Below are 11,449 nucleotides of genomic sequence, written 5' to 3'. Positions count from 1 at the left end.
TTTTTGCCTGGACGCCACCCACTGGTATCAGACATCATGATTTTTTTTTTTTTTTTTTGTTGTGTCTCTGGGGAAGGGAACGATCCATCTTTGGTGAATTATGCGATCGCGGCCGCAAACATCATGTTTCTACTTTCTCACTTATCCACAAACACTCAGGCCTGACAGCTGGTGCACATGATCTGACAGAGTGAACTGGCTGAAAGCTGCACACTTTGGCTCTTCCACTGACTTCAGACAACAATATTTCCAAATATTCTTCAACCTTCTGGGCCAAATATGGTTGGCCTTGTGTAGTGTGAGACAGACCGAGGCTCAGCAGCACTGAAATAGAGAGTGAGTTTAGCCCAAATGGGAAGAAAACTGAATAAACTGAAGCCAAGGTCACTTTGAACTCCCACTTATGTTTCAGATCAAACTTCACCTGGGCCACTACTTACTTTACAGTACAGTTACTGTACAGTAGCTCAAATATACAGTGAAGTGGTCTAAAGTGTTCAGCAAGATTAGTCTGCATGAATATACAATAGCACATAAAGTGCAAGAATTTTGGCATAAATTCTTCAGCTTTAAATTATAAAATACAGTTGGAGTAGTGGTGAAAACGGCCTCTTCTATGCCACAAAGCAAAAAATAGCTAGCTTGTGTTAAGAGTAGAGTGCTCTAATCTAACAGGAAAAATATTTTTGAAAAGAGAGAATGAACAGTGTTGGCCCTCATCTTCACTTTACACATTTACCTTTACCTTGTCAAATGCTATGACTAGCATGCTGGAAGGAAGGCTATATAGTTGTTCAGTATGTACTGGCCTGCTCTGGGTCAGCAGTTTATGGGCCGTGTAACCACGACACCCACTCGATGGTCAGGTGAACTTCAGGATAAAATCAGGATTTACATTCAGAAATGTATTCAGTGATTTAGAGAAGAATACTTTTCTCCTGTTTTCTATGTGTTTGTGTGCTCATCATTTAAAAAATGCAATAAATAAAAGAGAAAATAGAATAATACTGTATAAGTTCAATCAATTGCTAATATTATTAATAAAAATCCCTGATCATTTCCGGTGACAATTTGACACACTAATCAAAAGGTTTCACAAAGACAATGTTCAATTAAAGCAGTTTAGTTAAAGCCATTTAAACACCCAGGTACTACTGCATGCTCAGTGTGCTACACATTGTTACAAGAGTGAAACCTGTGAAATGTGAAGTTATTAAAGGCTGCTGTGAAGGTGGGCGTTACCCTCAAACAGCTGCGCCGCAGCTTGAGATTCTACTTGTGTCGCTGACGATACACTGATACTCAACATTTCGCACATGACTTCCTTCAAGGGGACTTCAAAAAAAGTCACACTTCAAAGACTCCATCAGCTTTATAGCTGTGGCACAATGAAAACGTCCTCTCCTGAAATACTGTATGACACTTGGCCCTATTGTGCAGCCGCCAAATGAAACTCAATTAGCCGGGAAATGCGGTACTAAGACGCTGTTGGAAGTTAGTCATTAGCTTCATTATATGACTTTTATTTAAGGACAAGCAAAGTGTGTGCACACATGGGACGTGTTCGGTGATGGTATCCCCTGAGACTGTGAGCTATGGTGAGGATGTCCCCTGCGGACAGTATGGGGTCAGTATGACTGGACCTTAACAGACGGTGACACAGTGGCCTTGGTCAGCAGTAGCTGAGCCATGACTGTGACACACAGGCCAGCAGACATCACCCTGACATGTTTCCTATACACATACTCTGACCTCACTATGACCTGGGCCCCATTAGAGCAACACAATGATTTTTCCGTCTGTGCTGAGGATCATGGGTTAGACAATCACCAGTGAATCTAGGATAGACCTCCTCTCTTTTACCCATACACTCCAGAGATACTGCACATACTTGTCTGTATATTATTTGGAAGTGGAGGCTGTGCATTTAAAGCAGTGAGGCGATTTAGGTCTCTAAAATTGCAGTCAGTGTAGCCACACTGAAATATGCAGCCTGCGTTCCTGTGTACTTAATTTCTTTTTTCTTATGAGGGCAAGAGCTGGAAAGAAACAGAGGGATGTAAGCACAATTAAACACGAGGGGAAAAAACAATATCCCTTGGTGGCAAGATGGGGGCATTGTCATTATATCTGAGTTAGTTAAGTATAAGCATGAGGCGAAGGGATACGTACTGAGCTGATACTCGAGGAGGTACCCAGTGAGAATCCCATTAGGCTCCAGCGGCGGGGCCCAGACCAGAGAGACAGTGTGCTTCTGTACATCTGTGACCCTGAAAACAGGATTTTTCTCAGGGACTGTGGGGGCAAAGAAGGTAATACACACAGTAAGCAGTTGAATTCTCCAACCCAGTTTCCTTGGCTATTATTAGATTTTCCCTTCAGTAGTTGTGAATCAATACACTTCATGCTGTTTTTCCACAATCCTACCTCCCTCTGGGGTTTTGAAGTTGACGGGATGGCTGCCGGGGCCATTTCCCCGCCCATTGAAGGTCATGACAATGAGGCTGTACTCGGAGAAGGGCGTTAGTCGTGGTATCGTTGCGTGGTTCCGGTCCCCTGGGAACGTGAGTGTGTGTTTGTCTCCGTGGCTTTTCTTCGAATCCACCAGACGGCGCAGACGCCACCAGTTTATCTACATTGGGAGAGAGAAGCACCGAGCCATCCTCAGTGGACAGATCAAACTTTGTACAACACAGACTACACTATGTGTGAGAGGATGCTGAATAAGTTATTGTTGTGTTTTTTCCTGGTGGTGTGAGAAGGAAAACATCGAGCCGGCCAAGTAAAGGAGACAGAGTGGGGTGAGAGGAGCAAATGTTTGGAGCAAGGTCAGGACCATTCCTTTTAAACTGTGTCTAAAAGCAAAGGTCTGTTTTTGAGGTATTACCCTGTAGCCTCCCAGATGTCCATGTAGCTTGTCCTTGTGTACACGCGTCCAGCTAACCTTGACCACTGAGTTGTTCATCACATCCACAGCTACATCATCAGGCGCAGCAGAGGGAACTGCAAAGGCAAACACACATTACAATCTACAGTAAACTGAAAGTAAGTCAGGGAACACAGAGCAGTGAGGCAATGAGCCTGAAAATAACTCATAACAGCAGAAATCGACAAAAGAGACACTAACACTAGAGAACACCTATTTACAGGAACACCTATTGGGGACTAATCGATCAGTCAATCAATAAAAGATTCTGCCTAAAACCAGCTAAGCTAAGGGTTAAATAATTCTAACACCACATTTGAGCAAGGACACAACAGTGAGGCGTTTCATGACCTGAGGTGACCTCCTGAGGACAAGTCCAGAAGAAAGCTAAACACAGGAAATAGAGTAAACCTGTGTAAAGACTGCGTCTCTGGGGAATCTGTAACTTCGACAGTGCGCAACCTTGAAACTCAGTCAAAGTCAAAGTCCTAAACATTTCATTAATTTCAAAACAATACTTAGAAATAAATAATTTCACAAAGTCCACCTGAATACTGCAGCTGAAAATGACAGAGTTACGCAGAGAGGGGAGAATATACTTTAATTAAACTACATCTTTCTCCATAAAAATCACATATCGTAAAGCAACACTGGCCTCTTTGCACTTTGGCAGCTGCAAATGGAAACAAGAGGTGAGTGGGAAGTTTGTGCAATTCTTTTCTCTAATACCCAGAAACCATTTAAGTTTATGTCAGTGAACTCCAGACATATCATCAGCTTTATCCGTCAGGAGCGTCTGCAATCTCTTTCCACTGAAAATAGCAACAAGAAAAAAACAAAAGTTCATAGGTCTGGCTTTCTCGTTTTCGCATCAGAAATTAATTAAGAGAAAATCTATTAGGTTTCTGTTAAGGTTTTTACAAGTATCTTTTTATAGATTTGTGTAACTGAGTGAATTATAGTTGTTTGTGGTAAGAGGAATGCTACAACAAGCTGAGTAACATATTACAAAGTTGTTATGGCTAACATGTTTTTTTTTTTTAAATGCCTGTGATAATGCTGCAAACCAATTTCCCCACAGGGACAAATAAAGTACTACTTATAAATGTTAGCATAAAGCACATGGCGAGAAACATTGAAGAGAAACTATGGAACTTTCGGTAAACAGCTGCCACTGTGGTCACAAGTCATAATTACAGGATAATAAAACATTTGTCTGTGACAAGCTGAAAGGTAATATAACTCTACAGTGTGCAGAGGTAGAAAAGGGAACTGACTCAGTAATGTCAATTTTGTTTGAGTGAAGTTACTTTTTGAATTCAACTTTTCATTTTAGGGAGAAAATTATGTGTGTTATCTATTCTTTCAAAAGTTGAATAGTCTCTCTTTAATATTCATTTGAAGTTGTGTCTCCTAGCACTTGATGAATATAGGTCCAATATTCACTTTCCTTTGAGTTCTGTCTTATGCTCCACCAAGGGAAATATCTGACTCGTCAGCTGCTCAGTGCTCCACATGTTCACCAGCTAGTTGCTTTGTCTACTGTTTGGTGCTGGACAGGTAGCACACAGTACTTATTTAAACTTTTGCACTGATGAGAGCAGAACTGAGGATGGCACAACCAAAACTATGTGTTAAAATACACTAAAACATCTACAGAGTTTGGTGATATTTCTTTGCATTGACCACATTACACATTCTCATTTGACTCACTGTTAATATAAAAATGATGAGTAGTGCAGCTTTAAATCAAATTATATGTCATCTACTCACAGTCCTCTCCTGAGTAGCCGGTCACTATCTTGGGCTCGGGGCCCCAGCCCTGATGGTTCTTGGCTTGGATCTTGATCTCATAGGGAACAAAGGTGGGTGTGTTCTTCACCACAAATGAGTGTCTCTTCACCATGTGCTCCTTCCAGTCCTCCTCCACATCCTGTCTTCTGTAACTCACCTTATACTCCAGACCAGGGCCATTGTGCTCAATGGGTAACAAGGGCTGAATGATGGAAGCAAAAGAAAGCGAAAAATAAACTAGAATTACCGCCTCTGCCAGCCAACCAAGTTGCAAGAAATATGGTCACAATCTTCCCTTCTGTTCCTGAGTTACAGCATTGAATAATGGCCAGAAGTGTTTTCGCACAACGTTATGATGTCACAGTGAAGCTGACCTTTGACCTTCTGGATACAAACTGTCATCACTGCAATATTTTATCCTATTAGACATTTGTGTTTAATTGTGTCATAATTAGCTTATGAATTCTTGAACAACGGCCAAAAAAGTTACGTGTGAGGTTACAGTGACCTTGACCTTTGACCTTTGCCGAGTGAAATCTACCTAGTTTATCCTTGAGTCCAAGTGAATGTTTGTGGCAGATGTAATGAAATTCCCTCTGGGCCTTTCTGATACATTGCATTCACAAGAACATGAACTTTGACCTTCGCCCACAAAAATCTAATCTGTTCATCTTTGAGTCCAAGTGGATTTTTGTTCCACATTTAAAGAATTTCCCTCAAAGCTTTACTGAGATATCACGCTCACGAGAATAGGGCCGACAGACATACATATGTACATGCAGACAGGAGACCCGAAAACGTAACGCCTCCGGCCACGGCTGCTGCCGGCGCGGAGGCATGAAAAGGAACAACAATGGTGTGAAGGGTTTCATGCAGACTTTCACAGTTGCATAAGACGCTTCTTGTATTTCACCGCTCAGTGTCACTGCCTCTGTGGAATTAAAATGACAAGCAAGCCAGCGAACTGTGCTTGGAGCACTAGCAGTGTTTTATCCTGCTATCTAATAAACAATGGAACAATTGACCTGGTCTAGCAGCGTGGCTTTGCTTTGATATAGGGCTTCGTACATCATCGTAGATGAAAAGATTTATCGCCTCACAGAAGTCAGACCGTGAGAAATAGAATGAGATACCATTTTCCACAAAAGCAAATCATTAACAGTGGAAGGGGCTCATGAATCCAGGATTCGGGGGTTACGTTACCATGACAGGGCAAGCAGATAATAAGTAAAGCAGAGATTCATCTTTCTACAATAAAGCTGAATATATTACTGTACACATTAAAAGAAAATTCTCCTTTTCATAGCCCTCCTTTCTCTTTCAAATGAAAGGAAAGGAGCAGCTTTCATTGAGAGCTCTTTCACAGTGATCCCAGGAAATAGCTTTTCTAAAGATCTGAACCGCAGAATGAAATATCAAAAGTGGGACATTCCTATTTCTTAAATTGCTATTGGTAATTGCCTATGAAACATTGATAAAACTTCATCTCTGTTCTCTTAGAGAAATTCTTTGACTTGCAAAAACTGTGGTAGATGTGAATAATTCAATATGTAAAGGTGGCCCACATTACACAATTTGCAGAAAGAGGATTATAAAAGACCAAACTCTCCCCCTCACCTCCCAGTTGATATCCATTTCATGTGGCAAATGACCTTCGATTTTGATATTTTCTGGGTTTTTGTCAGGGGCTGCAGAAAAGAAGGAATATAGATTTTGTTGGCATAGTGGAAGAAATCTCCAGTGAAATAGGCACACACACAAGAGAGCAGATTTTCAACAAGAGTGGAATCAATTATGTAGCAGGTCTGAGTGTTTTAAAGTTCACAGAGCAGCAGTGTTGGCAGCTCAAGTGGCCTGGAGGACCTTATCAGAAAGCATAATAAACAATGAACGGAGGACGCCTCAGACCTGCTGGGGGGGTTTTGTATCTCTCTGTGGGCTCGCTGGGAGGACCCCTCCCCACAGTGTTGACTCCAGACACGCGGAAGCGATAGTCGACGTGACCGTGGAGTTTGAGGATGGCCGAGTTGTGGTTCCCAGGTACCCGGAGCAGCTCCTTCCAGTTTCCCGGCTCCCACTGGCTTTCCTCGTACTCCATGACGAACTCTGTGGACAGGTAGAAAGACGTTCAGAGCCGTCCATCACCGTTATGGTTCTTGCTTATCTCACCAGAACACTCCTGAATCACTAATCCTCATCATAACTCATGCTCGGATGATTCAATGTTAGATTCACAAGAGATGGTATCCAACAAATCTATTTAAATGCACAATGTCCAACATGTGTGTGTCATATTAATTACACTCATTCAGTATGTACTGCACTGTATGTACTGACATCAGCACACACAGATTCTCCTTTTACCTGTGGTCGAGCTGTTGTGATCATCCCCAGGGATCCATTTCAGTTTCACACTTTTGCTCTTGTGCTCAGATAGCATCAAGTTCTCAGGTGCATCGGGGACGTCTGAAAGCCATCACAACAACATGGGTTTGGAAAATCACAGACACATCAATCTGTGCAGCAAAAAAAAAAAGGCTAAAGGAACAAATGTTCAATCAAATCATCTCGAGAGTCCGGGGATGTGGAACAAGCTGCGTGAGCTTCCACTATTTCTTTAAGATGTCTCATGAGGGCGATTGTCAGACACAGCGCCGCACTAATAAAGCTATGGTCTGCATGTTCATGCTCCGCTTTGGCTTCCTGACATATTGATCTGCGCATGGAGGTGTTATGCATTAATACAGCACCAGGGGTCTCTGATCCTCTGGCTCCGGAGCAGAAATACTGTTCAAATGTTAGCTCACCTAACACCATGAGCAGCGCTGAGGCCATGTCTCGGTCCACAGGAGTTCTTGCCACACATGTGTACACACCCTGGTCCCCGTGGCTTACATTGATAATCTGAAGAATACCATCCTCCAGTAAGTATCTGTAGACAGAAAAGGTGGAGACACAATATTGACTGACGAAACTGAAAAAGTAAAACAACTTCCCATCTGGGATTGTGTCTGCAATGCTGTAAAAGAAGAAGAAGAAGAAAATAAAATAAAATCCAGTATCCTACCTTGAATTCTCAGTGTAGTTGAGGGCTATCTCCACATCATCTTTTTCCCACAGGAGCTCAAAGTCATTGCTGAAGGACTTGTCGTACTCTGCCAGGCATGAGAGCTGGGCCGTGGTACCTATTAAGATCTGCTGGTCCTCCGGGGCCACCGCTATTCTAGTGGGATCTTCCATAGGCGAGAGCGTGTTACTTACAACTCAAGGACTGTGAGGAACTGCAAACACTGCTACATGTAAGACTGTTTACCTTTCACATACAGCATGGTGTTGATGGCGGACGACCCCTCCGTGTTTTTAGCCAAACACGTGTACTGTCCCGTGTCGTCTTTCTCTACGCTGTAGATCTCCAGCGATCCGTTGTCATGAACGCTAAACCTCGGCCCCTCAACGGATTCAGAGGAGTCGTCTTTGCTCCTGCGAAAAATTCAGAAAGAAACACACAAAAAACACTCAATAAGGTCTAAAAGTTTTCTCAGGTCAAATTAAATATGAACAGAGCAGCAGTCTAAATGCAGAGATGAGATAAAAGTTGCTGAATAGAACACAAGTGTTGAGTAACAGGCTTGTTTTAAAGAAACAGCAGGTCATCGATACAGAAACGGTGCAGGAGGACTGTGTGCATCGAGCGGTTGAGATGTACTGCTCTCTGCTGGTGGGTGGGAGTCAGGAACAACATGTACGCTTACCATGTGACAGTGGAAGGAGGAGAGCTGAAGACCTTGCAGTGCATCATCACTCGCTTCCCCTCTACGGCAGAGTAATCCTCACCCTCTTCGGTCAAAATCATGGGGGGCAGATCTGCAACGACCAGCAACAGAATAAAGGCATCAATCAAAGGAGATTTTATTTAAAACAACAATGAGCGCAATCAAGTTTGCAGTTTGCAGCAGTGGAATGAGGCAGATAATCGAGGGTTAAATGAGGTGCCAACACTGTTGCCTTTATTGTGTGTTAATTGTAGGCTCCTGCGTGTACAAAAAAAAAATGATTCAGCTGTCAGGTTGTTAGAAATGTGTAAACGTGAAAATTAAATCAAAGAAAAAAAAAAAAACAGTAGAATAATGAGTTAGCCGAGCGTGTGCACCTTATCAGTTGTAGCCACAGCCTCCCATTAAAATGGTCTGTCTCCCCTAATTGTTTACAAAGACAGCAGCTGGGACTTAGCATTCAGAGGCTGTCCAGCTTTATTAACTCCTGTGTCACCAAGAACAAACTCCCCACGTTTTGTGCCGAGCAACGGAAAGTAGGATTCTGTCTTTTTGGGGTTTTTTTTTTATTTTTTTATCTGCACTTGTAAAGCAGCACATGTTTGTCTTGTGGCAGTGAAATCAGTATGGAATTGAGGGGAGAACTTGTTAGCATATAAATGTCAGGGAACCGTGCTTGTTGCTCCACAGGGAGAGCCGCCAGTCTGAATGAAGGAGTGCAGCTTGTAGACAGCCCTCCTTCCCCGGGCTCCTCACTGCTTTATGGGCATATGCCTACATCAGCGCCAGCTCTCCAGCTTCACACATCTCCCAAGGACTCGCTGCACTTACTCATAACAAATGTGAAACGAATGCTTTTCATCGCAAAACTTTGCATTGTGTTTCCATGTAATTGATAAAATCATGAGAGTGGAACAGAACTAAATTAACTGGTGTTGTACTTACTCATAATCATGATGTTCGCATTGGACAGAAGTTTTCCATGGCTGTTGGAGGCCTCACACTGATACACTGCACTGTCTGACACTTTGGCGTTATGCAAAACTATGGTGTCACCAGTCGTCTTCCTGTTGGCTGCCGGGACCTCTGTGATCAATCAGATAAACATTCAATAGAACACAGGTGTTAAAGATAACGTTCACGCTGCAATGTTGCATTCATATTTAAATACAGGTAAGAAAAATAGCAACAGGTAACTGGACTTAAATCTGCAGCTTACATTGGTCTACATTCTCCCACATTACCCACTGTCTTATGCCACTAAAAAGTGGCACAACAGCTCCATAGATTGTACTGTACACTTGGCTATTTCTGCTTGACTGCCGCTCCCTTTGCCTAAGCCACTTCATCTTTGCTGTCCCACAAATTTATATTTCTCCATCCTGATGCTCATGTGGTGGAATCTTCTTCCCTCGTCACGGAGAACTGCAGAGTTTCTCCCCCGTTTTTAGGCTAGAGCCCCACCTCTTTACCGCACTCCCCAATGTCCAGTCCTCTCCCCAGTCCTGCATGTCTCCCCGTCACACGCGTCACTGTACAGCATGGCACCAGAGTGGTTACTATGCTGCAGACTGTGGAAACGGGGTGTCTCAGTTCACTTTTCTTTGCTAATACTAGAGAAAGGTCTGGATCATGTGGATCATTAAGTAAAGTGCAAGTCCATGAACATTGCACTGGAGTATTGCATCTTTGCTCGCAGTCATAATTGCAGAAATTCAAGTTTTTAACCTTCTTGCTGCAGTGAATACTCCATACACTAGGTTTAATTAAACATGACAAAGCTCAGCTCGGAATCTGAACAGAATCTTCTCAGAGATGCGTCCTTGAAACATCATCGGCCTATTTTCACAATTGTAACTAGTTTAGCAAAGAGTGATTCTTTTTGTTGTATAAATACTATTTTAAAATTAATATCTTTTAAATTGCCTAATTGTTCACAGGGAAATAAACAAAAGTTCCAAATATGGTAATCTGGCGTAGCAAAACTTTGTATTTGCTGCTTTCCCTTTATCTTAATTATTTTGCAACCCTTCAGAATTGTCTTGCGGCCGTGTTTGGGGGTCCCCACCCACGTGTTGGGAACCATTGCACTCATCCAGTGAGCCACTGGCTTAGCTTTCCTAAAAAAAAAACATGTTTTTCATTGGTTGCTCTGGTGCAGTCATACTGCACAGCAAATAAAGAAAAAATCAACTGGACTATCTATGTGTCCACATTTTGGCCTCTACCCTCCGACTGTATGACATAAAACCTGCACCTTCACAATTCCCATCATGGGAACATGGCAACAGATAGTTTCTCTCTTACATATATCATGTGTCTCACTGGATGGTATTCAATGCAAGGAATCCAGAGTTTCTGACAGCTCAGGATTATTCCAACAGTATTTCACATATAAAAAGGCTGTAAACAGTTAACTGACCCTGCAGAGGCACACCGTTCACCCTCCACATTATAGTCGGCTGAGGAGTCCCACTGGCGGAGCACTTGATGAACACGTCTGAACCGATCATGCTGAGCTGACTCTCAGGCTCAGACACCCACTCTGGAGGCTCTGGGAACACACAGTCAGCCTGATGTTATCACACTGAAGATTGCAGTTGAAGAAACACAATAAGCATTTACAAAGAGAGGACACAATCACAGGAACAGCTGCGCAATAGATGTTATTCAATAGAAGAGCCCCGTTACAATAACGGCTACGTTTACAGGTCTGCACATGACAGACACTTAGACACACACAGAGGCACTTCAGCTGCCTATTGTTTCACCAGGATCATTGTTGGCACATCACAGGCATTGTGTGTAAGTTTCTACCGGACATTATTTTGTTTAGAATATATTTATACATACACCTCCAGATTGACACAAATGACACTATGTCCAGCACAGAGGACAAGGGGGATCCATAGAAACAATTCAAGCAAGTAGGTATTAAGCACAATGACTCCTGGTT

At 42.7% G+C, this 11,449-nt stretch overlaps 1 protein-coding gene across 8 annotated transcripts in view; it reads right to left on the bottom strand.

Moving 5' to 3' along the window:
• The window catches only part of chl1b (cell adhesion molecule L1-like b), a 68,409-nt gene that overhangs the window by 13,837 nt on the left and 43,123 nt on the right, over window positions 1-11,449 (bottom strand). For all 8 annotated transcript variants that reach the window (XM_023424701.2, XM_023424709.2, XM_087178866.1 and 5 more), the window contains 13 exons: window positions 10,916-11,047; window positions 9,439-9,579; window positions 8,473-8,584; window positions 8,034-8,200; window positions 7,788-7,953; window positions 7,528-7,652; window positions 7,085-7,186; window positions 6,629-6,826; window positions 6,338-6,408; window positions 4,700-4,922; window positions 2,888-3,003; window positions 2,428-2,632; window positions 2,173-2,295 (listed from right to left, as the gene is read on the bottom strand). In XM_023424701.2, the coding sequence (XP_023280469.1) occupies window positions 2,173-2,295; window positions 2,428-2,632; window positions 2,888-3,003; window positions 4,700-4,922; window positions 6,338-6,408; window positions 6,629-6,826; window positions 7,085-7,186; window positions 7,528-7,652; window positions 7,788-7,953; window positions 8,034-8,200; window positions 8,473-8,584; window positions 9,439-9,579; window positions 10,916-11,047 (1,881 nt within the window). The remainder of the gene's footprint in view (window positions 1-2,172; window positions 2,296-2,427; window positions 2,633-2,887; window positions 3,004-4,699; window positions 4,923-6,337; window positions 6,409-6,628; window positions 6,827-7,084; window positions 7,187-7,527; window positions 7,653-7,787; window positions 7,954-8,033; window positions 8,201-8,472; window positions 8,585-9,438; window positions 9,580-10,915; window positions 11,048-11,449) is intronic.

Source organism: Seriola lalandi, unplaced genomic scaffold (genome assembly GCF_002814215.2).
Source record: "Seriola lalandi dorsalis isolate HSWRI2012SDOR001 ecotype SW California unplaced genomic scaffold, Sedor1 jcf7180002054748, whole genome shotgun sequence".
NCBI lineage: Eukaryota > Metazoa > Chordata > Actinopteri > Carangiformes > Carangidae > Seriola > Seriola lalandi.
Note: the sequence above shows the minus strand (reverse complement) of the source record. Positions and strands in the feature narration are given on the sequence as shown.